The sequence below is a fragment of the Anomaloglossus baeobatrachus genome, chromosome 2, assembly GCF_048569485.1.
Source record: "Anomaloglossus baeobatrachus isolate aAnoBae1 chromosome 2, aAnoBae1.hap1, whole genome shotgun sequence".
Taxonomy (NCBI): Eukaryota; Metazoa; Chordata; class Amphibia; order Anura; family Aromobatidae; genus Anomaloglossus; species Anomaloglossus baeobatrachus.
Genome location: NC_134354.1, coordinates 258,275,595 through 258,303,504, shown reverse-complemented (window position 1 = coordinate 258,303,504; position 27,910 = coordinate 258,275,595). Strand labels below are relative to the sequence as shown.

At 43.7% G+C, this 27,910-nt stretch overlaps 1 protein-coding gene across 1 annotated transcript; it reads left to right on the top strand.

The window, feature by feature from the left end:
• The first annotated feature begins 494 nt into the window (after positions 1-494).
• LOC142291317 (gastricsin-like) lies at positions 495-27,582 on the top strand. The gene is made up of 9 exons (XM_075335776.1): positions 495-601; positions 2,903-3,056; positions 3,135-3,252; positions 17,929-18,047; positions 18,181-18,380; positions 18,477-18,584; positions 22,963-23,107; positions 24,547-24,645; positions 27,341-27,582. Exons 1-9 carry the CDS (start codon positions 546-548, stop codon positions 27,491-27,493), a joined length of 1,152 nt encoding a protein of 383 aa, XP_075191891.1. The 5' UTR covers positions 495-545; the 3' UTR covers positions 27,494-27,582.
• Positions 27,583-27,910: the final 328 nt, after the last annotated feature.

The following is a 27,910-nucleotide window of genomic DNA, read 5'->3' as shown; positions in this document are numbered from 1 at the left end:
TGGATGTCCTATATGGATTGTGCCATGTAAATCCAGCAACACCTGCTTAACAATGATAAATTGTAAAAAGTTCCTTTAAGGGATTGTGCTACCAAGAAAAGATAACAATATTTAAATAAAAGCGAGGTTTGGCCAGCACAGTTGGTAATCACAGGTAAATACTCTGTATTATTAATATTTTATGTTGAATATTTGCTATCACTATTCAAACATAATTATTTATTGATAGCAGATTTCAATCTTGGTACAACTATGGAAGCATAATACCTAAATACTTCATTAATCCCCAGCAAGGTTGTACTAAAAACACCTCAAGGTGAAGTTTCTAAGCAATTATTAGCTTCCAACAATTGTTCCACAAATGCTATCTCGTAAATCACTGTTATCACCTGGACGCCAGAGTGGAAATTCTATACCAGCCAGATGAGGACTTTGATTGGTAGAATTGTGAAGAACAAAGAGCCCATAGGGCTGTCAAAATACTATAAGAGGGGCATTTCAGATGATAGTCCTCCAATCTGCCAAAGGGACGACAGACAGAAATCATGAAGTGGGTGGTGTTAGCTTTTGTCTGCCTCCAACTGGCAGAGGGGCTGGTAAGGTAAGTAGGAGTGATGTTATACACTTAATCCAACCCCAGAAACTGTCCATATGATCATGTTGCTCTCTGAAAGATAATGCCATCTCCACCTTTACTGATGCAATCAGTTGTTCCCTGAAAAGTTGTTTTAATTTACATATAAATGAGGCTGATGTGCTCTTGGTGTGTCAAAGCCCTTCCCAAGATTCAGCCTCCCCGACTCTATTTCCCACTCAGCCCTACCTTCTTCTACTTGACTAACAGCTCACTGGCTATGCAGTAAAGCCAGTGAGCTGTCAACTAAGCAGAGGAGGAAAATAGAGCTGGAGAGGCAGAGACTTTGGAGGAGCTTTGACAAGCCAAAAGCACTTAAACCACATTTGTATAATTAAAACAGTGATTTTTCAATTAAGGAGCAACAGATAGTATCGATTAGGGATAACATTTTCTTTCAGAGAGTACCCTGACCAAACAGTTTAGAGGTTGACTATGCTGACTAATACCAATTATATTCTATGTGTACTTTAAAGGGAAACTGTCAGATAAAAATACGCTATAAACCTGCAGATAAAGCTTAATAACATTCTGAAGCTTTTTGGAGCCAGAACAGAGAACCATGTTGGGAGGTAATGAACTTTATTCCTCCCAGCAGACTCGGGTTTTCAGTTATCGAGGTGCCATTAATGCAGGTAACTGCCCTAAGCATAGTGAGCAGCAGCTGTAACTGCGCCCCTGGCACTAACTGACAGCATGTTCCAGTGCCATGCCTGGACAACCCCCTTAAATGCAGATTTTTCAGCCACCCACTCATCTTCACCACTAATAATTGCTATGAGGGTTCATGTACCATGCCCTTCAGATTAGACAACCAGAGTAGCCCAAGGAAGATTCAGAGTAAACAGGTCAAAGAAGGTTTGTAATCTCAGAAGCTATTCCAGCTATGTGGCCTTATATATCTGGCTGTATATTAGATATACAGTGGTGTAAAAATAAGTTTTTCCCTTCATGATTACTTATTCTTTTGCATGTTTGTCGCACTTAAGTTTTTCTGATCACCAAAAAAATTTAAATATTAGACAAAGATAGCACAAGTAAACACAAAATGCAGTTTATTAATGAAGGTCTTTATTATTAAGGGAAAAAGATATTCAAACCTACAGGGCCCTGTGTGAAAAATTGATTTCCCTCTAAACCCAATAACTGGTTGGGCCACCCGTAGCAGCAACAATTGCAATCAAGCGTTTGCAATAACTGGCAATGAGTCTTTTACAATGCTCTTGAGGAATTTTGGCCCACTAGTCTTTGCAGAATTGTGGTAATTTAGCCCCATTGGAGGGTTTCCGAGCATGAACCGCTTTTTTAAAAGTCAAGCCACAGCATCTCAATCGGATTAAGGTCAGGACTTTAACTAGGCCACTCCAGTCTTAATTTTGTTTATCTTAAGCCATTCTGAGATGGACTTGTTGGAGTATTTTGGATCATTGTCCTGCTGCATGACCCAAGTGTGCCTAAGCTTGAGGTCATGAACAGATGGCCAGACATTAACCTTCAGGATTTTTTGGTTGTCGTAGCTCAAGAGGGTCAGTGTGCGGAGGGTTGGTGATACTGCTGTGGGCTCATGGAATGTGACCGCCGCGGACACCATTGATCTGCATTGACATTGATCTGCCAGCGGGCTCAGAAGAGGGGGTGTCGTGGCTCAGTGTGCGGTAGCGGACGGTCGGCGATACTGCGGGCTCGTGGGGTGTTGTGGCAGCAAGGACCATTGATCTGCCGGTTGGCTGCTTTAAATCTCCCGCAGTTGACAAGATCGACTTCAAGAAAATGGCCGCAGCCTGACACCATACAAGCCCGCAGTATTGCCACCTCTGCGCCACCACTGCCACCCCGGTAAGCCATATGTGGTTTATAAGATGCACCCCCATTTTCCCCCAATTTTGGGGGAAAAAATTACGTCTTACAAACTGGAAAATACAGTATTTTTTTTTATTAAAGATTTATCTGTGAGCCAGATGCAGCCCTCAAAGGAGCCACATCTGGCTCACGAGCCATAGGATCCTGACTCCTGGTCTGCACCATTATATTCAATGGTCCCTTTGGCAATTATGTCTAAATCCTGTTTTGTGGGGGAGTCAGACATAAGCCCTGATGGAACCACTGAACATGGGAAGAACGCAGTGTAAAAGTGCCCTGAGGAATGGCAGGATGAATACTGACAGGATGCTATTTAATTAATTAATTAATGTATTTTCAGATTTGTACTTCTATCCTGAAAAAACTGATGATAAAGTGAAATCACAAAAATCTCACCTTACGTTTTAGAGTCCCTCTACAAAGATACAAGTCTGCCAGAGAAACCATGAGAGAGAAAGGAATTCTTGAGCCATACATGAAGACTCACAAAAGAGACCCTGCGCTTAAATACTTCAATCAAAAATTTGATTTTGCTGTAGCTTATGAACCAATGTACATGGATGTAAGTTGAAATGGGTATGCATAAGGATACTTTTAATAAAAATATAAACATAGACATTGACACTTCTTTTGTTTTTAGACATATTATTATGGACAAATAAGCATAGGAACACCACCCCAAAACTTCCTGGTTCTTTTTGACACTGGATCTTCCAACCTTTGGGTTCCATCATCAAACTGTCAAAGTGAAGCTTGCGGTGAGAATTATCAAATGCTAATCTTGTGTTATAGGGATGTTTGATTTTGATGCAAAGCAAGAAGAATCAGTAGATAATTCTTCAATTGATTGGCCCATGAAGACAAACCCTTCCCAAATGCCTTATTATTTGGGACATGTACATCAAAGTGAGGTCATAGAAGAAACTACCATCTTGAGAGCCAAAAAGTGTCTCTCACTCTAATTTGCTGTCTTTATATTATGTGGTCAACCAATTATGTGAATGCATGGCTGTAATGTAATTAATTGCTGGAGGATTGGAAACTGGGCTTGTGTCAAAGACCAGGCTCACACATCCCAGTTTCTCATTCCATAAATGGACTGTGGGTCTCATAACTTGAACATAGCAGTCTTACAGGCTTGCATGAGGATGCTGACTTTGGGTTAGGAGACCCAAGTTTGGTGTGGAAATTGTGGTCTGTACACAAACTTCGATATCTGATGCCGGCCTGCTCTTGGACGTTTGAAGTCAGCCAACCAAAAAGTTGATTGCTTGAATTGCTTTAAAGTTAACCTGTCACCAAGTTTCGCCCAATAAAAACTAAGATCATCACCTTTAATGCCTCTTGTACAGCATTCAACTATTTTAAACCCCAAACCCCTCTCCTTACCCCCAAGATACCTTCTATAATTCCGGTCCAGTCACAGGGGCATCTCTGGTCTTGCTAAGCGGCTATTCTCTTAGCGCAATCACTGCCCTCCTACCCTGTTTCATGTGGATAAAGCATCTTATGTCATCCCACAGTGCCCCCAATCTCGCTCTTGTACAGGCAAAGTTCGCTCTGCCCTGCTGAGTAAAGTACTGTCATGCGCATGCGCCAGAAGAGGACAAAACGCAACGATGACCTGGAAGTAAAGCCTTCACATGTGCATTACAGTACTTTGCTCTGCCCTAACCAGAGAGGAGGCACCAAGTGAGACAGACTAGTAACGCTTATCAGGCCAGAGCGTAACAGAGGTGGTGGCCTTAGTTTATACTGGGAAAACCTGATGACAGGTTCTTTTTAATTTAAAAAGGGATTTACCGTACTTCACGAGACAAACTCTTTGGCAGCCAAAATCAGGAGAAAGGCTCTGGGAGCATTCAATATTAGAGATAGTTATTTTGCAAGATTTATAACAGCAGCTTGTCAGGAGCTGAGTAGGAGGGGTAGGTTAGTGAGAAGCTTACTGCTGTACAGAAATCACTGTGTTGGAGTGAGGTGGCTGAGATGTTAGGAGTTAACTCTTCCCATGGAACATAGCTACTGCAAACACCTGGCCAGTCTCTGGTGGCTGAGCTCCGTGGAAACCAGCTGTACACTTTGTAAGGGAAAAAAATATTGTTGCAGGAGAATGGTGCTTGCATGGACATTTGTGATCTCAGTATTATGAAGCATACGAGCCACCTCCACTGGCATGTTTGTCACAGCAGAACTGATTGAACATATGATGAGCCGAATTGTTGACTCCAATATTTTGCCTGGACGTCCACCTCTTGACTTTTGAATGGATGGATGGACTTCATTTCATATTCTTTCAACTGTCATGGCATTCCCATGATGCAGTTTGCCAATTTTCCTGGCCAAGACACTATTATAAATGAGTTGGATGATGCTGTTTTTTTTTGGATACCTTCGTAATGTCTGCTCCTCAATTCAAACTAGTGACCTTTCACTTGGGAATCAACTTAATAACACACTGAGCTATTAGGGAATGTAAGAGCAGGTTGTAATTTGTAGATTTTTTTAAATTACCAGGAGCAAAACAGTAACAACCGAGTGACATAACAAGAATCTGCATAACTAATCATATGCTATATAGTTGCAAGTCAAATTTATGTACATATGAGATAGCCAAGATGATTGTACATAAATTAATGTAGTCTCACAGTCAAAGCTGTAGTGTGCATGGTGAGATATGGAGCCTTAAAGTCAAAAGTTCAAAACAGTGTTACCTTTTTGCTCGTCAGTGTAGTTATACCAATCTTGATATTCTATAATGCTTATTAATATGCCATTGGGCTGCTACATGCCTCTTAGCAGAGTACAATAAGAGGGACAGAATTCATGTCTGTATTCTTTCTATGTGCAAATATCCTCTTTTGAGAGGAAAAGGACTTGAATTCTAGTGCCACGTGTTCATTGTAGCATTCCTAAAAGTCAATATAGACCCTTTAATGAGCTCTGCCATATAATTTAGCATAAGAAGCTAAACTTGCAAAAATGTGTTTTGGTGTGTTTGGGGTGCAAACCAGGAAATCTGGTGATGCACAAACTTATTTCTTTGCTTGCGGCATGGGGAGCTGTCAGGCAGATTATGGTTTTGCTCCCTGTTACCACTCTACTATGGGATTTCCCCTGATGAACCCCTGGACTCCTGGACAGTACAACAGGGGGGAAAAGCGTCAATACTGTTGAGCTAAGTAATTTGGGTTTATGCTATATCCGTTAATCTAAGACATTTTGTCTATTGACAACTTGTAATATTATGTTTTCGCTAAAAGCTTTTGGTTGCAGACCAAATATATATATGTATAATATTTGTCGTATCCATGCTAATGAGTATGTATTCAGTAGGTAACTCTTTCTATTAAGTGGTGTGGATAAAGCCCATTTAATAACCCCAATTTGGGTATCCTACTCCTATCCTGTACAGCCATTAGTTTTATAATTGGGATCTTATCTCATTAGTTGGTTCACTATAGATTTGAGTCAATTAAGTGAGAGTCTACGTTGAGCGGGGGCTCCATATCGATGTATTAGGGTGTCAACTTCAGCAGGTAGAAAGGGATTCCACTTTAAAGCTTGTGTAGCCCATATACGGTATCCCGTCCCCCTTTCTTTATGTGACCCTATGTACACTGCTATATACTCCTTTAGGCCGAAAACACACTTCCGCATAATCGGTCCGTTTTTCGGGTCCGTGTTCCGTTTTTTTTGGGCGTTTCTCCGGTATGTTTGGCATTCATGTTATGGCGTATGCTATCCGTGTGTGCGTGTAAAATGTCCGTGTGTGCGTCTAAAATGCCCGTGTATGTGTACGTGGAATGTCCGTGTGTAATGTCCGTGTGTGTGATGTAAAATGTCGGTGATACATGTCGGCCGACAGCAGACAGAGTTGCACGATGAGAATGAACTTGGGTAAACTTCATCCGACTTCATTGTCATACCGCGGCTCTATCTGTGTCGTGTACTGATTAGTGGTCACCCGTGAAGGACTCACCGGTGACCGCTAATCCCCTGAGTGACTGAATTGAGCATTGCTGCTGTCACTCAGGTTACCCGCGGCTAGCTGCATCCTCCACCCGAGAACGCAACTCACCTGTGACTTCATCGCTGTCACTCGGGCGACTTGCTGTCACAGCTGGAGGATGCAGCGGTGGCCGCGAGTAACCTGAGTGACAGCTCAGCTGATCGCGCTACTCACCTCAGTTGCTGCGTGGAGGTGACAGGAGCGGCGGTGTTCTTATGCAGCTTCTGTCACCTTCATGTAGCTGAGCTGGAAGCGACACTGGACCTCCGTGGATTACGCCAGAGCTGGAGGGGTTTTTGGGGCATAATAAATTGGTTAACGAGGGTATTTGTTCGTGTTTATTATTTCAAATAAAGGATTTTTTCACTGTGTGTGTTTATTAATTTTAACTTGCCGGTTAATCATTGGGGGTGTCTCATAGACGCCTGCAATGATTAATCTTGGACTTATTGGCAGCAATGGGCTGCCATTAACTCCTTATTACCCCGATTGCCAACACACCAGGGCAAATCGGGAAGAGCCGGGTAGAGTCCCAGAACTGTCGCATCTATTGTATGCGGCAATTCTGGGCGGCTGCTGGCTGATATTGTTAGGCTGGAGGGCTCCCCATAATGTGGGGCTCCCCATCCTGAGAATACCAGCCTTCAGCCGTATGGCTTTATCTTGGCTGGAATAAAAATTGGGGGGGACCGCACACCGTTTTTTTTTAATTAATTATTTATTTATTTCACTGCACAGTATAGACCCGCCCACCGGCTGCTGTGATTGGGTGCAGTGAGACAGCTGTCACTCAGCGTGTGGGCGTGTCTCACTGCAACCAATCATAGGCGCCTGTGGGCAGGGGAAGCAGGGAATACGAGATTGATTAATAAGCGGCCGGCATTTTCAAATGAATTGAAGCCGCGTATTTTCGGCACAGCTGTTCCTCGCCGCGCTGGTGACCGGGGATTGGTAAGTATGAGCCGGGGGAAGAAAAAGACCAAGCGCCAATGTAAGTATGACTAAGAACAGCAGAAAAAAAGGTAAGTAGACTGACTTTAATTAAAAAAAAAAAAAATAAAATCGCTCGTTTAAAAACGCACACGGACAAAACATGCTGAACACAGACATACTCCGTATGCGGTCCGTGCAGGCACGGACCCATAGACTATAGCGGGTCCGTGCCTGCGTGCTTCCGGACAAAAACGGACATGTTGTCCGTACGGGAAAACGCACACACGTACTTATCACACGGACACATGTTCCATGTGATTTTACGTGTGTGTGCCATCACCCATAGAATAACATTGGTCTCCGTGTCTCTGTGTCTCTGGTACATGCAAAAACGTACCAAACACGTACCGGAGGCACGGATGTGTGTTGCAGGCCTAAAGCCTGCTTTACACCAGGCAATCTATCGTGCGATAGATCGTCGGGGTCACGGTTTTTGTGACGCACATCCGGCATCGCTGGCGATGCCGGCCTGTGTGACACCTCCTAGCGACGCAGTATCGCTCACAAATCGTGAGTCGGGTACTGCTCGTTAGGTTCCATAATATCGTTTACTTTAGTTGACCATCGTTTCCGTGGTAGCACACGTCGCTCCGTGTGACACCACGGGAACGATGAGCAGCTCACCTGCCTCCCGCGGCCGCCGCCGTCTCTATGTGGAAGGAAGGAGGTGGGCGGGATGTTTACATCCTGCTCATCTCCGCCCCTCCGCTTCTATTGGCCGGCGCCCGTGTGACGTCGCTGTGACGCCGAACGTCCCTCCCACTCCAGGAAGTGGACGTTCGCCGCCCACAGCGAGGTCGCACGAGAGGTAAGTATGTGTGACGGGGTTTAGTAACTTTGTGCGACACGGGCAGCGATTTGCCCGTGACGCAAAAAGGACGGGGGCGGGTACGATCGATTGTGAAATCGCACAATCGGTCGTACCGTGTAAAGCAGGCTTTAGTGTGTGATCATTTTATATGTCTTTATACATAATGATAATAAAGATTGCAGATTTTATTGGGTTTTCTTTTTTTTTTTTTTCAGTCAATAATAGGCTCCATTGGTAGGTAATTTTGAAGGTTGATAGGAAGCCAAACCAGATACTCCATTGGCAGAAACTTTTTTTGGGGTGGTGTTTGAGGTGCAAACCAGGAAATCTGACTTGGCTGGGTGAGAGGCCTATGATAAGGGGTCTTCTTGTGGATAAAACCAATCTGTCATAAAGAGACTTATAGACCATGCCATTTTTCTATAGGAATTGAATTATGCAAATAGCCTTTCAGAATGGAGGAGAACGGAAATTGTAGTGACGCCTATAATGGTGCCTACATCTGATAGCTTGATGGTTTGGCTTCTTATCCCAAGTCTTGTGACTAGGTTAGCTACTTGTATCAGTGCAGTTTCCAGGATTCATTATTGGTAATTTACTGCAGCTATAACACGTCATTTCTGATGTTGTGCTGCCCTCTTGTGTCTATTTGTAATACTTATATCTAGCCTGTTATTCCCCCTTTGATTTGTTATATTATGAATTTGACATATTTAATCATGTTTACAAACTCTGATGTATTACCTCCAGTAAGTCGCCTTTTCTTCCGTATAGTTTTTTTTTACTTTATACTCTTATTTTAGTTTCCACTTGGAACTCGGCCAGTAATTGATTGATCTCTGATATTAAAATACTTCAATATTCAATATATATATAGCACAAATCATAATCTCCGGTGAAACACAGTCCGTGGTACCCCAGAGTGTCGATAGGCTCCCAAAACAATGCACCACCTGGATTGCATAACTTAAATGCTGCTGTCAGTGATCAATATCTAAGGGGTTAAGAAGCAACAACGGAATCTGGCACCAAAGCTTATTCTGAAAGTTACCTGAAAATGACAGGTGTATTTTAAACGTTCTGCATTAGGTAACATTCATATATGGCAGACATTTTCAGATTTAGCGCTTTGTTTCCACTAGATTTGGGCAATAAAATTTAGGAAAAAAACCTATGATGAATTAAAATCTGAAGTTCTCAGAAAGACTCCTTAGCCTCCTGGATTCCTGCTTACCATGGAAGGTGCATTCCTGATTGATGGGCAGTTCAGACTAGCAGCATGGCTTCACCAATAATGTGCGCTCACCAATGCTTCAAGCAAGGGCAGCTATGTCTCTGTTAGATTAGAGAACAGGGGCACAGGAGCTCACCAGATCCTATCATTTGGCTATAAGCTCTATAGCAAAAAGCCTGTAAGTATTGCGTTCCTTGCCCAGGAGACTGGCTACCAATGTGCAGTGGTGGCTGGTAATCTAAACTTTTTTTTTAAGCAGTTTGCAACTTTAAAGTGAATCTGTTAGCAGGATTTCACCACACACAAACTGTTAAGGGGGCTTTACACGCAACAACATCGCTAACGAGATGTCGCTGAGATCACGGAATTTGTGACGCACATCCGGCCTCATTAGCGACGTTGTTGCGTGTGACACGTACGAGCAACCACTAACGATGCAAAATACTCACCTAATTGTTGATCGTTGACACGCTGTCCATATCCCATATGTTGTTCCTTGTTCTGGATGCAGGTTGTTCGTCATTCCTGAAACAGCACACATCGCTACATGTGACACCCCAGGAACGACGAACAACACCGTACCTGCGTCCTCTGGCAACGAGGTGGGCATGACTTTCATGCGTCTGCTCTCCGCCCCTCTGCTTCTTTTGGACGCCTGCCATGTGACGTCGCTGTGACGCCGCACGAACCGCCCCCTTAGAAAAGAGGCTGTTCGCCGTCCACAGTGACGTCGCTAGGAAGGTAAGTATGTGTGACGGGTACTAGTGATATTGTGCGCCACGGGTAGCGATTTGCCCGTGACGCAGAAACAACAGGGGTGGGTGCTTTCACGAGCGACATCCCTAGCGTGTAAAGCAGCCTTTAGTATGCGCATGTAGCTTTTGCAAAGACAAGTCGAGCAATACTTTTTCTTGACCAGTCCATTGCTTTATTACTGAGAAATTTGTGTTTGAATTAATATACAAAAAAATGTTGAAGTACTATAGTAGATCTGATGCCTCTGTCACTCCAGCTCTATTTCCTGCCCAGTGCCGCCTCCTCCTGGTTGACTTGACTGACAGCCTCTATGTTGTATGACTTAAGGCAAATGAGTCGTCAGTCAGCCAGGAGGAGGCAGCTCTGTGCGAGGGATAGAGCTGTAGTGACAGAGGCATTAGATCTACAACTAGTTTGTCATTCTCATCTGCATATCAATTAATTCAAACACTGACTTCTCAGTAATGGTAGAACAAATTAGCCATGTAAAAGTATTTTCTGGATGTCCTTGAAAATGCTACATGAGCAAATAAATAGTTGGGGTGGGGGGTTGAAATACCACTGACAGATTCCATTTAACCATTAAATCACTTGATAATAACCCTTTAATACACCCTAATAAACACATTTTCATTAAGTGGGTCTTGTTTTTTTTAATTTTTGTTCTCAGGTGCAGTTTGTTGTTAAAAAAAAAAACAACTTTGCTCTACTCACCTTTCAATTGGTTCAGCACCGAGTCAACAATGCTGCTTTCTATTTTTTTTTTTGTTGTCTACAGTGTTGCCATTGTATCGACAGCACAGCAGCCAATCACTGAGCTCATCTACTCTGCCAATGTAGACAGGACAAGCTGCTGAGCTCAATGACTTGCTGCAGCGCTGTTGGTGTGACGTCAGTTTTGCAGACTAACAATACCGGTACTGCGGCAGAGACTCAGTGCTGAATGCTTGATGAATAAAGTAAAGGCCGGAGCCCTAGTCCTAGGCAGTGGGTGGAGACCTGCATGATGAGGGTTTGGAGGGAGGTTGGGGGAAATTTTAGTGGGGTAAAGCGGGGGATAAAGTTGGGGGCAAAGCTGTTCATACTCCTGCTCTCTTGGTCACATCTTGAGTCTCCTACACATCCCCTCTCCTACCACTGATGGCGTTGCTGGACTAGCTTCTTGAACGTCTGAGGACGGCTGCTGGTTTTCACCCTATGGGCTGGCTGGACAATTAAGTTCCATTATTAGAGGTGGAGCGATGCCTCTGCAGGTTTGAATATTGCCTGAGCAGTGCTCCTGTAGGTCTCTGCCCCTGACAAAATTGTCTCCAGACCTAGCTTCACTGGTCAGTGCAGGAACTCCTCTAGGGGTCCTGCACCTCGGGTACAAGATGCTCTGCCAGACCCTGGCCTGGGAGGAATCCAAATGCATGGCCAACTCCTGCATTAGATAGTAGGCCTCCTCTCACAATGGAGGCTGGGCCTGCGGATGCATATATTACAGACTCTTTCATCTAAACTGCGGGCTGTCCTGGCGATATTGCTGTTGGACGGTCTACTCCTGGCTCCTCTGATGGTTTTTACCCAGGCCTCATTCAAATCGGACAGTGCATTATTCTTTGGAGGGTCTCCTCCTTCTTTGTAGCCTGCTGGTCCATCCTCTTTTCTGACACTACCCTCTTTGGGCATTCCACGTCCCTATGGGTCACAACGAAATGGTACCCCCTTTCCTTCCCCGGAAGGTTCCAAATCCATTGAAGACTTTGCCAGGAGAAATACTAGGACCGGCAATGAGGATAGTCGTCTGATGGGATCACTGCTCTTACGTGGCCTGGTGAATATTACTCTGTTTTGTCCATTTTCTCATATTTTAATGTCTCAAAGTATAGACTTTGCCAGGAGAAATACTAGGACCGGCAATGAGGAAAGTCGTCTGATGGGATCACTGCTCTTACGCAGCCTTGTGAATATTACTCTGTTTTGTCCGTTTTCTCATATTTTAATGTCTCAAAGTATATGGGGTACCAAGCAACAGATTATTCGGATGTCTTATGAGAAGTTGGGAATTTACTGGGGAGAGTGTCAATGTAGAAGGGTAGGGATAAGTGCCTTATTATTAAAGGGAACCTGTCACCAAATTTTTCCCTATTAAACCAAAAATATCACCTTCTGCAGCTCCTGGGCTGCATTCTATGAAGGTACACCTTGTTGCTGGCCCCCTTTTCAGACCTCCAAAACAACTTTATAAAATATTATTTTTGTATGCAAATTAGTTTTGGTTGGCTAGATGGGCGGGTTCTATTTCGCCTTCTGTCACCCCTCCTGCCACTGATCGCCGTCCTCTTTTCTTGATTGATATGATGACGCCTCCGTCATCATCCTCATCGCATTTTCAAATCTCACGCCTCTGTAGTTTGGTCGGCTTGCGCAGGTGCAGTTTGCTTTGCCATATCGGGGGCAGAGCCGAAAAAATAGCTGCCCGCGGTCGCGCCGATGAGCTAAATGCACAGGCACGAGATTATGGGCGGCGCAATGCATGACCTCACCAGCGCCATCCTCGTACTCGCCCAGAATCTCGCGCCTGCGCATTTAGCTCACCGGCGCAACCGCGGGCAGCTATGTTTTCTGGTCTGCCCGCGATATGCAGAGCGAACTGCACCTGCGTGAGCCTACCGAACTGCAGAGGTGCGAGATTTGAAAATGCGATGAGGATGATGACGGAGGCGTCATCACATCAATCAAGAAAAGAGGACGGCGATCAGCGGCAGGAGGGGGGCCAGAAGGCCAAATAGAGCTCACCCATCTGGCCAACCAAACTAATTTGCATACGAAAAGGTAATATTTTATAAAGTTGTTTTGGATGTCTGAAAAGGGGGCCAGCAACAAGGTGCACCTTCATAGACTGCAACCCAGGAACTGCAGAAGGTGATATTTTTGGTTTAATAGGGAACAATCTGGTGACAGGTTCCCTTTAAGTCTCAGGGATCTTTTGAAGGTGAACTCTGCAGTAGTTAGCTGCATGTGTTACTGTTGGCATTGGTATGCACAGCGAGGTGCATAGTAGTTTTTTGTAGGGTGTCGTAGGTTTCGGTATTGGAACAAAATGGGTGTCAAGCATGGTTGAGATATGATGAATAGTTTTGTTAGTGGAAAGCCATTCACCAAATCATTCTATGGGATCAAAAAGACATTGACCTTTTGTTGAACATGATGGCCCCAACTAGGCACAGTCATTCCTTTCAAGGAGGAGCCAGATCAATCAATTGGGAGGTCAAGGATCTAGCTGCCAATCTGGACAAACGGTTCAGCAAAAGCCGGGTTGTGTAGGTAATTTAATGAAAGTCAGTGCAAAGTCTGGACTAGTTGTAAGTTTAAGCAGCTCTGCTGTCATTACAGTGGATCATCGCAGGTGGCTGTACAATTTATCAAAAGAGCTAAGGGGAAACACATTTCAGTAATTCCCAAGGGACTGATGTCGGTGAAGTAGGGCTAGGCTCACATTTCCGTTGTTTTGCATTAGTCACATGCGTTGCTTGACGCTTGTGACTGATTCGTTGTACAACGGATGACAAGAATATAATTAATTGTCGGATTCCATTGTAAAACGTGAGCGATCAGTTGATCAGTCACAATAGCCGTCCGCCGGCTTTTGAGAGCGAACAGATGATCTCCCGGCGGCCGGCTAATGAGAGCGATCAGCTGATCGCTCTCATTAGCCGGCCGCCGGATGATCAGCCGATCGCTCACAGCAGCCGGCCGCCGGGTGATCAGCCGATCGCTCACAAGAGTCGGCCGCCGGGCGATCAGCTGATCGTTCAGCCACCGAGAGAGAGCATGCGCAGCGGAATCAAAAGGATTCTGCTGCTCAAAAATCGCTACATGCTGCATTCCTGCCGCCCGACGGTCAGTCGTTCCACAACTGATCAGTCGGGTGGAGGATGCAACGCAGCGTCATCAGTCACAATCCGCCGCTCATACAAGTATATGGGAACAACGGTATCCACCAAACGGATACCGTTGTTTACCAGAGCCACGGATTGTGACTGATACAAATTGACGGAAATGTGAACCTAGCCTAAACTGTGATGCTCCCTTATCTAAATAGGTTTACCATTCAGGGAGAAGGCTAATTTGTTGATTGCAGATTTTGACTAGGGTTTTAGGATTCCACTCCCCCATTTAAAATCCTATGTCTTCTCAAGAACAGGAAATCTGCATACCAGCATTCGTCAATGGTCTCAGGTTGTTGCCAATCCACCCTGACAGTATGCGGTTACTTGGCTGTTTTTGGGACAGTGCATATTTTTTCGACTGTTGCTTGCCAATAGTCTGATCCCTCTTTTGATCATTGTTTGAGGCATTTAGTAAATTTTTGTAATGGGTCATGTGTGATGTTTCTGGTTTAGGATCCGTCATACATTATTTAGATGATTTTTTTTGTGTATCAGCCCTAGAGATTCCTCCTTGTGTGTGTTAATGCTTAGGACCATAGAATAAGCTTTTTGTAGGGCCATAGAATAAGCTTTTTGGGGTTCCCCTGGCTCCTGGTAAGACAGAAGTGTGACGCCCCTGGACTATCAGGTCGTCACAGGGTGTTGCACAATCTGCCCTTCCGTGCAGTATCCACCTCCTTCTTGGTTTTGTGTCCCCAACCATATGGTGTTGCCTACATCAGCTAATCAAACCCTAGATACACCCACCAAACACACCAGTGGACGGCTTGAGTGGAATAGAGTTGCCCACCTTGGGAGGTTGGAGAAGGGAGGCCAGGGGTGTCAGTTGTAGGGAGTTGAGTCTGAGAAGTGGAAGTGAGAGGAGGTCAGGAGCAGGGCTCCTGGGAAACAGACTAGGTAGCAGATGGTGGTCTGGGCCTAGAGGAGCTGGAACCCCAGTCACAGGGGATCGTGGCAAGGGGCACCTATCTGTCGAGGAGGACAACCGGCGGCCTTGCACCATCACCGGGCTGAGACCAGGGCATGACGGGGTACGTGGACCCTAGGTTGGGGAGTAGCTTCAGGCAACCCGATAATTTACCCAAGGAGAACGAGTCTTCAAGAGCCGTTCCCAACCGCTCCAAAATTGGGCTACTAGCGCAACGAGGGGGATAGGAATTTCCACTCAAAACAGTCCAGAAAATTCCAAGCGTGAATCCTGAGAGCAAGCTCCCACACTTAGCCATAGTGGGGAGCGAGACCCGGCAAGTTTCACGCTACCATGACCACTAAAGAAGTAAACTGGTTGCCAGGAGGCAGGTCACGGATCACCAGGCAGCACCATTGAGGACGGGACCAAAACTAATCTCCCCTCAGCGGCAGCGGTGTCCAGAGACTTGTTTGACCAGTTGTCAGTATCAGCTTAATGGACTGAGTGAGTACTACAGTGACCCCCTTGCATCCAACGGCACTCCCCTACCATCACTGAGCCCCGGAGTATTCCCCCTTACCCGTGGAGGGTCACAACACCTGGCGGCCCCATTCCATCATCCCCGGGTACTCCCAACTGCAGCGGTGGTACTCCTAAATTACCACATACCACAGGTGGCATCACAAACTTTATAAAATCCCTTGTACATAGTCCCCCTTTATTTGAGTGGCTGCACAACCCCTGAGTCCGGAGACCCTCGAGCCACCGAGCACCCGGATCCGAGCAGCTCAGCTGCTGGCACGGGGGTGGCACAGAAGGATCTACTTCATATAATAAGGCTGCAGTGGTCAATATTATCCAAAATTTAAGTTGTCTGTCTTTATTAGGAAAAAAGGGGTGGGTTGGTATACAGTCCCTGACAGAAGTTCGCTTATCCATGTTATGTAAATAAAAGCTTATATCCTGACTTTAAATTCATCCATTGGTTTCATAAATTACCCTTTTGAAAGCTGAAACCCTCCCAAATTTGGTTTAGGTTATGAAAGTAAAGTTGCTGCAAAGCTGAAATATTGATCATTTAATGAACACAGAAAGGTCAGATTTTGGCAAGACAAAAGTTTTGTCGCCCACAGAAAGTAATGTGAAATTCAAACAAGTAATTAATGTCTAATACAAAGACATGTTGCATAACATTGGTTAATGAAGTCGTGGTGCTATTAGAGCCATATTTAATATTTTGTGTGACTTGCATGAGCTTGAAGGATTGCATCCATGCGGTTGAACAATGATTCATACAATTTATTAATGAAGTCACCAGGAATAGCAAAGAATGCAGTCTTACATGCCTCCCAGAGTTCATCTAGATTCTTTGGTTTTGTCTTCCAAGCTTCCTCTTTCATCCTACCTCAAATATGCTCAATGATGTTCATGTCTGGTGACTGGGCTGGCCAGTTCTTGAGCACCTTGATCTTCTTTGCCAGGAGGAACTTTGTTGTAGAGATGGATGTATGAGATGGAGCACCATCCTGCTGCATAATTTTACCCCTTTTATGATTGGGAATGTAAGAGGTAGCTAATACTTCTTGATATTTTAGGCTATTGATATTGCCTTCCACCTTGCAAATGTTTTGCACACCCCCATACTGAATGTAACCCCAGACCATGATCTTTCCATTACCAAACTTAACTGTTTTCTGGATCCATACGGGCTCCAGTAGGTCTCCTGCAGTATTTGCAATGGCTGTGGTGTAATTCAACTGAAGATTCATAAGAGAAATCCACCTTCTGCCATCTGTTTAGCAGGACTAGGGCAAATGCCACATGGTTTTTTAATTACCTTTTGTTTAGTGCTGGCTTCTGGGCACTGATTCGACCATGGAGGCCATTTCAAGACAGAATCCTACATACTGTTCTAGTTGACACAGGAACTTGAGGTGACCAGGCCTTTTGGAGCTCTGCTGGAGTGGAAGAGGGTCTGGCTTTGGATTTTCTAACCAACAAACGTTTCTCCTGAGCAGTTGTCTTGCAGGGTCTGCCGGACCTGGGCTTGTCAAAAACATCTCCAATCTCTTCAAATCTTTTTTTTAATTTTTTGTACTGAGACGCTGTGAAACATTAAAGGTGCCAGCCACCACTGCAGTGGATCTGGTCTTCAGCCTCTTGATAATCAAGGCTTTGGTCGCAGGGTGGATTTTTGGCTTGTTGTCAGAGGTCAAGTTACAGTTCAAGTGAAGGCCTGGGGTGTTGAGTTTCTTTTTATACACACCCACTAATTGGCCGATAATTTAGTGAGCACAGGTGAGGATGTAAACTAGGATTGAGTGCATTTATATGACAAGGTGACAAAACTTTTGTCTTGCCAAAATCTGACTTTTCTGGGGTCATTAAATGATTAATATTTCAGCTGTGCAGCAACTTTATTTTCATAACCTAAACTAAATTTGGGAGGGTTTCAGCTTTCAAAAGAGGCGATTTATGAAACCAATGGATGAATTTAAAGTCAGGTTTATTTACATAACATGGATAAGCAACAGAACTTCTGTAAGGGACTGTAGGGGGGAGAAGTACATGGTAAATGGTGTGAAAAGTTGATCTGACCAAAGAGGTATCTACTATACCAGCAACATTCACATTTTGATTATTTTACAACAAAATGCGCTCAGTGACGCAGCTTTTCTGAATCTGGAAAAGCCAGTCAAATGGAAGTTTATCATAAAAGTGCTTTTTCCGAGAGGTTTCAAAACTATTTCAAAATTGTATTATTAATTTAATTTCTTATACAGGCAACCACAACGTATTTAACCCCAGCCAGTCCTCTACCTACACATCCAATGGACAACAGTTCACCATGTCTTACGGCAGTGGCAGTGTCAGTGGTGTATTTGGCTATGACACAGTTAATGTGAGTAAACTAACATTACATTTATTGTCTTACTATATGTAGCTAACAATTTATTATACTTAGTACTATATTTGATCTATAAATGCAACTTTGACTATTCTGTTACTCTATAATACAAGTTTGTTTCATATAGGTTCAAGGATTAACCATCACTAACCAGGAAATTGGACTGACCTATACAGAGAGTGGCAGCAGTTTCTACTACTCTAAATTTGATGGCATCTTTGGAATGGCATACCCTGCCATGTCAGCAGGGGGCGCCACTACCGTTATGCAAGGAATGTTGCAGCAAAACCTACTGAACTACCCTATCTTCAGTGTCTACATGAGCAGGTAAATAAAAAAATTATAAATTACCAGAATGCGCAAAAGTCAATGGAGCAATGAGATTTTGAGTAATAATGATAATTTACTTTTATCTTTTTACAGTCAATCTGGAGAGGTGATCTTTGGTGGAGTGGATAATAGTTTATATTCTGGACAGATTACTTGGGCTCCCGTCGCTCAAGAAGTTTACTGGCTAATTGGAATTGATGAGTAAGTTATATTCACAAGGCATAGTGTGTTACTGTGCCAAAATCAATGGGGATGTGGTTATGTATAGATGTAAATGTACATATTTGTGCTTTCAATCCAGTGTCGAACACCAGACACATACCTTGGTATGGTATCGTTAACATTGGCCAATGAAAGAATATTTAGGTGCATGTTCGCCCGCATTTGATCTGGGGAAGAAGCAATTTATATTTTTCAGTGTATGTAAGGTCAAAGCTACTTCTCAGTATTTAGACTCAATTCAACATGAAACCTTGACGAGCTGGAATCTCAGGCTTCCATAGGCAGGGTTCATAGAAGCATATCCAAAATTGTTCATTTTTCTTTCAGTCAATTGTGTTTCTAAAGTCAATTTTTCATATTGTGTTCCATCCATGTGTCCGTTTTGTCCATCTGTATGGCATATAGATTTACATGTCTAATTCAATAAATAATAAAGGACAAATACGGTTTCATGCATTAATAATTATAATTTTTTGAGCACTTATTGACTTATAATGAGCGAGTCTGATCCAGAATATGGATAAAAGCAGTAGACGTTGAATTTTTTACACTCAGACCATTGGTCCATATGTAAAGTGTTCATGTGAACTAGCACATTGACTTGCATTGTTCCTTGTGCTGTCTATATGCTAACAGTTTTGCACACAAACCCTGAATGCGCTCATCTGATGGAGTCCTTATTAGCACAGAACATTTTTCAGCCCCTCAACTGAAAGAAGAGCCTAAGGGCTCATTCAGATGAGCGTATTACATAGATCCGTGCTGTCCAAGTAAAAATCTGATAACACATGGACCGCACACTGAGCAATCAAATTCAATGACGAAGACAGTATTTCTACGTATATGTGTCTATGAAAATCACCACATTCACTTAGGCTGCTTTCACACTACGTTTTTTAACATGCGTCATGAACGTTTTTTTGCTGTAAAAGTGGATCCTGCTTTTACAGCAAGAAAATGTATGCAAACGCATGTGTTATTTTGCAGGATCCTGTCACTTTAATTTTATGGGCGGGCATTGGAGTCAAGTGATCAGGAGTCAGTGGAACTGAACGTGATAGACTGGGAGCTGGTTTCTGACAGCTGCGGAGGCTCGTAACCAAGGTAAACATCGGGTAACTTGCTTGGTTACCTGATATTTACCTTGGTTACGAGTGTCCGCAGCTCTCAGGCGGGAAAGAGAGAGAGGAGAGGGAGAGAGAGTCAGAGAGGGAGGGGGAGACAGACAGAGAGGGAGGGGGAGAGAGGGAGGGGGAGAGAGACAGAGAGGGAGGGGGAGAGAGGGAGGGGGAGAGAGACAGAGAGGGAGGGAGAGAGAGGGAGGGGGAGAGAGGCAGAGAGGGAGGGGGAGAGAGAGAGACTGATCACCCGAGGCTGGTTTCTGTGCATGCTCAGTGGAGCAAGCAGGATCCTGTCTATCAGCATGCCAGCGTTCACATGCGTTTGCATGCAGTATAGTCAGGATCAAGCAATTTGCAGTTTTTGGACGCAGCTCAAAAACGCTACAAGTAGCGTTTTTGAAAAATGTTAAAAAACTGCAACTCGCTGGATCCTCACTATAACGCACACAAATGCATGTGAACGCATGTTAACGCATGTTAACGCGAGTCCATTGCAAATGCATTGAAATGAAAACGCATTTGCACTGGATCCGTTTTTGCGTTTAAAAACATTCAGGACGCATGTTAAAAAAACATAGTGTGAAAGCAGCCTTACTTAAGTCTATAGGTGCAGAAAAGTAATCCGATCTATACAGGTCATCTGCATAGTATCCAATTTCTATGCATACTTTGCAATTGTTAACGTAGGAAGCTCTACAGAGTAGTCGAGCATGGAACTAGGCTATCTATGGCTGTCTCGTTAAAAATGAATGAGTCTCCATTCTCAGGATCAGTGGGCGTACCAGTAGTTGGCCCCCAGCAATCAGGAAGTTATCCCCTGTCTTGTGGATAGAAGATAACTTACAAATTGAAAAGACTCCTTTAGACTATGTGCGCACGTTGCGTAATTTCATGCGTTTACACTGTGCATTGCACTGCAGTGTAAACGCAGGCGTCCTGCATCCCCAGCACAATCTATGAAGATTGTGCATAATCCATGCGCACGTTGCGTTTGAGAGCGCAGCGATTTGCACGCTGAAATTTTGATCCAAATCTCTGCGCTCAAAAAAGCAACGTCACTTATTTTGTGCGCTTTGGATGCTGCTCCCAACCTATGTGAGAGGCAGCATCCAGAGCGCATGAAATCGGCATCAATTCTGCAGACACACTGCATCCATTATGCAGTGTTTTTCTGCAGCGATTTGAAGCGCACATGCACTGCCAAATCGCTGCAGAATTTTCAGCATGGACACTACGCAACGTGCGCACATATCCTTAAGGTCCGTTTACACTGCACTATTATCATGAATGAGTGTTTCTATAAACGTTCATTTCATGATAATTGTGCAGTATAGAGCCGCTGGTTTGCACAAAAGATCATCGTTCTCGGCATCGCATCATCTTGTGTACAAAGGACCTGTGCTGCCGAGGACAATGGCAGCCTACGTTCACTGAATAATCTATTACAGGTCGTTCAGTGCATTTCTGAAGCGTAGACTACCTGTGTAAACAGGCTGTTAAACGAACAGCAAATATTTAGAGTCCGGCAGCTGTTTTACATCACCAGTCACAATTTTAACCTTTACAAGGTTTGATAAAATTACGCCAATGTGGTTGATTTTAGTGAGTTTGCCTAACAATTAAATATGTTAGGGGACAACTTAATAATCCTGTAATTTCTGTCATGCATGTAAGTTGTGAAAGTGTTCACCAACTAGCTCAGTAATATTGCGAGTAAAAAGATGTATTTGTAGCGCCCCACGGAAAAGGTGATTAACCTACTCGTTGCCGGGCAGTCGCGGGTCAGGTCAGGCGATGTCACGAGTGGCCTTGCCAGGCTCCTTTGCCCCAAGGCATACAGGAGAAGGATGGGAATGCGGGGTGTTGGAGAAAGTTTGTCGTGATGCCACCTGTGGTATGCGGCCAGGAGTAGCCGCCGCTGCAGAATTCCTCACCGGGGCAGGTGTTATGGCAGCCGGGATGGTGGCGCTCCCCACAGGCGGAACGGTTCCCGGGTGGATGAAGAGGTAATTATTGGCCGTTGGCGCCTAAGCGCTGGTCAGCGACACAAGCCAACACAGTCTCTGCGGGTTCAAGGTGTCATTTACTCACAACTTCTGCTGCCAGCCCAGTTGTACTGGTCACAGTGGGCTCCGGTCAATCCCAACCAAGAAAGGGGGCACCAGCGGTGTTTGAAGAGAGGGAGAGAATGTCCTTTTTCTAGGATGCCCCCTCAGTGATTAGGTAACCTGGCTGAGCTCCCGCTCCAAGCCCCGGGCCTAGTAAAGTTCAAGAGTTCCAGTGATGTCTTGTCAGAACTATCTGTCTGATGTGTGTGTGTTGCGCCTATTTCTACCCCAAGTGGAACCCGCCCCCCAGGTGGCTAGCTTCAGTGACCGGGGAAGTCCCATGCATCGTGATGGCCACCCCCCTGCCTACCCTGAGCCATCCCACCCTGTGTGAAGGTTCCTAAGCTGTATGTAAAGTGTGTGAATGTTGAACACTGGTGATTAACCCCCCCTCCTAGCTGACATGGATACCGCACCTTAACGGAGGCGCAGTACCCTGTGGCGACCAGAGCCTCAGAGGTGCCACATATTCACAGTACATCTTCAATCAATCTAAAAAGGTTTGAAGAAATCTACGCATAATCAGAATGGTAGAGTTGGACTCAGAATTAAAGGCCTCGATTTATTAAGACTTGAGTTTAGTACATAAATTTTAATGGTGCGACAGCTGAAGAGGTGCCGAAATTAATAAGGGCTGTGCGCTTCTTTTAAAGAATTTGGAACAACTTTTAAACAGCCATGCTCCACCTCTAGAAGATTTTGCATATTTCCATAGGAGTGCATGCCACTTTGGTGGTGACAATTCTCATGAATTTTTCGGGTGTGCTTGGCCTGCGCAAGCTTCACCTACATTTAAAAAACTATTTGCAGCTGGCTGAGACTGATGTTAAAAGCTTCACAGATTTTGCACTACTTTGTATTGTGTTAAAATTTTGCGACAGTTCAAGCATTTTATGTCAGCATTGCATGCAAAAAAACAGAGTATTGAATGGGCCCTGATGGTAAAAAAAACGGCACATTGATAAAAATCAAACAGTTATATGTAGACCAGAAAAATTACTGACATCTGAATGAGACCATAGGTTTAAAAACACAATAAGGTTTGCAAAAATTCATGCGCATGCACAATTAATGAGTGGTGGGATATGGTGAGTTATAGAAAGTCTTCTTCATCCTTGTTCCTTACAGATTTGCAGTCAATGGCCAAGCAACAGGATGGTGCAGTCAAGGCTGTCAGGCTATTGTGGATACAGGAACGTCACCACTGACAATTCCCCAGCAGTATATGGGCACTCTGCTCCAATACCTTGGCGCCCAACAGGAGAATGGAGAGGTAAGCTTGAATACACTACACTTAGTTTATTTCTATCAAGTCAATATGTAAAAGTTCTGGTAATATTTTTTTTTTACTAGAAATCTGAAATATGTGCACTGTATGTGAATTTAATGTATCAGAAAGTTCAGCACTTGGCAGAACACATAGGTTCAAGACTGGATATGATCATCACATCATCAATTGTACAGAAATATCCTTTTTTTCCCCATAATGTACATTCTGCAGGCACTCAGAAAAATGAATAATGCTAAACCAACAGGGAATTGTTACCTATCTTAAGCTCTATTCACACTTGCAGTTTTATTTTACGCTTGCGCTAGTATTTTTATAGAAGAACATATAGAAATGTTCATCTTCTGTCCCCATTGATTTTGATGGGAATTTATCTACTTGTAATGCATTGTTAGTTTCAACAGATTCCCATAGCTTTTGGCAACCAGGATGGAATAGACTGCGACACCATTCTACCCAGTAAAAATGAAAAAAAAATTTAAATGGAAGGAAAGAGAGGAAAAAAAGTTTGAAATATGATGATTGATGTACCTACAAAATCTTGAAAACATCTAAGGAATCTGTAAAGACAATAACATATTATTCCACTGACTTCATACACAGTCCGAATTCTTAGCCCAAGATGTATGGTAGTAGGTGTAATAATAATAAATAATAATAATAATAATAATAATATTAGCACATACCTCCAATTAGAAATGTAATATAGTTCTCCTCATTAGCTATATCAATGACCTCATGTGCAGGGCATTACAGTAGCTTAGGTATCCTTATTACCACTTATATAGTGACAGATAGTTTGTTGCTAGTTGTCGTAAGCCTGGAAACCTAAACCAATGCAATGCCCTGCACATGAGGGGAGCAAAATAGCTAATCAGAACTATACTACATTTCTAATTGGAGGTATTTGTTAATATTATTATTGTTACACCAACAACATATTGGGATAGGATCTTGGAGATGGGAAGTTATCCAGTACCTCTTAAATATGCATCTATAAATGAGAGGAGCTGCTGACATGACATCCATTGGTGCCGGCCTGGTCTTCTGCACATATGACACACACACAATATCTGTCCAAACCAGAAACTGAATGCAAATGGTTTTACTTCAAGGGGTTGTCTGGTGAAAACAAGTTATCATCTATCCAGAGTGGTAACTAGTTGATCAGTGGGCACCTGGGTCTCACACCAATTGTCAGAAAGGGTGTATTTATATCTCTGTTTGAATGGAAGAGTAGTACACATGCTCGACTGCTGTCATTCATTCTCAGTGTCCAATCTGCTGCATTGATCATGTAACAGATATAAAATAAATGTGTGTTTTGCTGATTGGTGCAGGTCCCAAAGGTGGGACAAATAACATGGTCCAAACGGTGGGATAAATTTCATTGTCTTAAAATCTCCCATATCTGTCTTTCACAGTTCGTGGTCGATTGTAACAATGTGCAGAACCTGCCATCTATCAGCTTCACCATAAATGGAAACCAGTTTCCTATTCCAGCCTCCGGATACATAAACCAGGTAAACTGTCATATTACATATTATATATATATTTATTTATATTGTGTATATATATATATATATATATATGTATATATATATATATATATATATATATATATATATATATATATATATATATATATATATATATATATATATATATATATATTATACAAATATGTATTCTGTGGTGCCTCTTGACTGATTTACTGATTAAACAGATCACCTAGGATCAATGAAATAGAGGTAAAAACAAAAATTAGTCTCTATTACGTTTACATGTGAAAAATAAGACTCTCCTCTTAACTACACAAAAATATTAAATCACCACTGCAGTATTTTTTTTATTTCAGCACTGGAGTGGTGGTAAGTCCCTTGCCCCCTGTCTTATACTCACCTTCCACCATCTTCCTCTTTTTCTAACGTTGCTCTAGTTGGTCTTCTGCAATTCATAGAGAGCGCTGAAGGTCACAAATCAATGTAACTTTATGAGAGCCTTGTTTTTGCTCTCATAGACTAAAGCGGGATTTACACACTGCAATATCGGTCCCGATATCGCTAGTGTGCGTACCCGCCCCCATCTGTTGCGAGACACGGCAAATCGCTGCCCGTGCCGCACAACATCGCCCAGACCCGTCACACTACTTACCTGCCTGGCGACGTCGCTGTGACCGGCGAACCGCCTCCTTTCTAAGGGGGCGGTCCGTGCGGCGTCACAGCGATGTCACTGAGCGGCTGCCCAATAGCAGCGGAGGGGCAGAGCTGAGCGGGACGTAACATCCCGCCCACCTCCTTCCTTCCGCATAGCAGCCGGGAGGCAGGTAAGGAGAGCTTCCTCGTTCCTGCGGCGTCACGCGGAGCGATGTGTGCTGCCGCAGGAACGAGGAACAACCTCGTTACTGCTGCAGTAACGATTTTTGAGAATGGACCCCCATGTCACCGATGAGCGATTTTGCACGTTTTTGCAAGGCTGCAAAATCGCTCATCGGTGTCACACGCAACGGCATCGCTAATGCGGCCGGATGTGCGTCACCAATTCCGTGACCCCAACGAGTTCGCATTAGCGATGTCGTATCATGTACAGCCCCCTTTACACTGAGCTCTTGTTGCGTCACTTCTGACTTTCAACCAATCAGAAGTTACAGGCACAAGATGCCGCTATGGGACCGGAGCAGCCCTGAAGGAGGATGATAACGTCGGGGGGGGGGGGGGGGTGAGTATAAGACAAGGCAAGGGAATTAGATTTGAAGCAAAACTCCAGATCTGGAAATAAACAATAAGCTGTAGTGATGCTTTAAACTCTGTAATCCAAGCTCATAAACATTTCTCGTCAGTTAATGTGTTAACCCTCCTCACCACTTTATAGCTTCACTTTTTCTTCCACCCTACCCCCCTTCCTTCTCTGTTTCAGCCCCTTTCCTAAGGATGCTTTTGAAAGTGACTGAACTTGGAAGTAGAGATGTTATTCTGCTGTAAAATAAAATAACTAACCCAATAAAACTATATGCAAAAATGTCTGCGTTTACTCGTTACGGCCATGGTAGTTTTTTGTTTTTAAGCAATTGTGATAAAGCCACACTGTTTTTGCAATATTTTTTTTAAAATCGTGGTAAATGGTTCATTTTTTTGTTAAGGGATAAAGAGCACTGTGGCTGCTATGTGTGATCACAGCCTTAGTAGTTTTGATTTCACTGGCCACAGTAGTTGGACGACATAATAAGGTTTATAGGTTTTTCTATTCCTTAATTTTTAATGTTATCATTGCGCTCTGATGTCCTCTAAATAGGATTTCTCATCATATTTTATTACCTACTAACAATGATTGTATTAGGCCGCATTTACACACACCAGTTATGATTGGTCACGTGCACAGGTGAAGATTAAAAGGAACCTGACATGGTGAAAATGGAATCTGATCTGTAGGTGGGATGTTATGGAGCAGGAGGAGCTGATCAAATTGAACATTTTAGTAGGAAACATTTCAGTAAAACCTGCACTTTATTCATTAAAATCCCTGGTGTTTGTACAGATAGGAGTCCAGAGGGCGGTTCTACTCAGTGATAAACTGTCTGTATGACTGTGCATCCAGAGACAGCTGTCAATCATTTAGTAGGACCGCCCACTGGACTGTTATGTATACAAAGACTAGGGATTTTAGGGAATAAAATACTTCAGTTATACGGAATCTTTTCCAACCAAGCTAGATATCATTCTGCTCAGCTTCTCCTTCTCTATACCGTGCTGTCCCCAGATCGGACTACATGTACAATGTGACAGATTCCCTTTGAATGACTGTGCAGGAAAGCAGTGGAAAGACTGCAGCGGTGCAAGGCTTCTGTGGTTTTCACTTCTGTGAATGCACACTAAGCGTCTTGGTTCAGATAGCATTTAACACTCTGTTGCAGTTTACATCCAAGCCCCCGCGAACCAGCGAAACAGGATTCGGGCGTATAGGGCAACGGGGCATTGACTACACTGACGCAGACGGAGTCACAGTGTCCTTTTCGGCTATAGTTGCCTAGCTTAAGTGGGCAGCAAGACGTAACCAACTTCATCTTGCTGCCCCCTCAACTAGGCAGCCAAAAATTATGCACAACAGAGCACACTGTGACTCCGTGTACGGTTTGTCATTAAAGTTCATGGCCAGCTTTATTCACAGATATTGCCTCTAGTGGTGGAGTATTTCATGACATTTTCTTTTTCCCCCCTCTAGTATAATGGATACTGTTCCGTTGCCGTAGAGGAAACCTACCTTCCATCTCAGAATGGTCAGCCCCTGTGGATCTTGGGAGATGTATTCCTGCGGCAGTACTATTCCGTCTATGACATGAGCAACAATAGGGTGGGCTTTGCTCAGGCAGCATAAAAGGAACTGACATCCTTCAGAGGAAAACCCTGACATGACAATCCTTCAACAAATTTGACAAAAGCCATAAATAAATTGTTTTATTGAAATATGTTCTGAAATGTATCCGTAATTGAATCTGAAAAAAGAATGGAAGTAAGCTATGTATATAGAGTTCTGCATGAGAAATCAGAGTAATATCTGCTAATGACAAAATTTCCCTAAGTGTCTGTGCATATCTGGAAAATATTTCTGCAATAATCTTGTTCATCTGAATAGAGTTTGCAGATAACCATATAACTTCTGCAGGAACAAACCCCTGCAGATAATAATAATGATACATATTAAAGGAAACCTGTCCGGTCCCTGGTGCCCCTAGAGCAGGGGTCTCAAACACACAGGTCGCAGTCTGCCGACACGTGGACCTGGTAATGATCG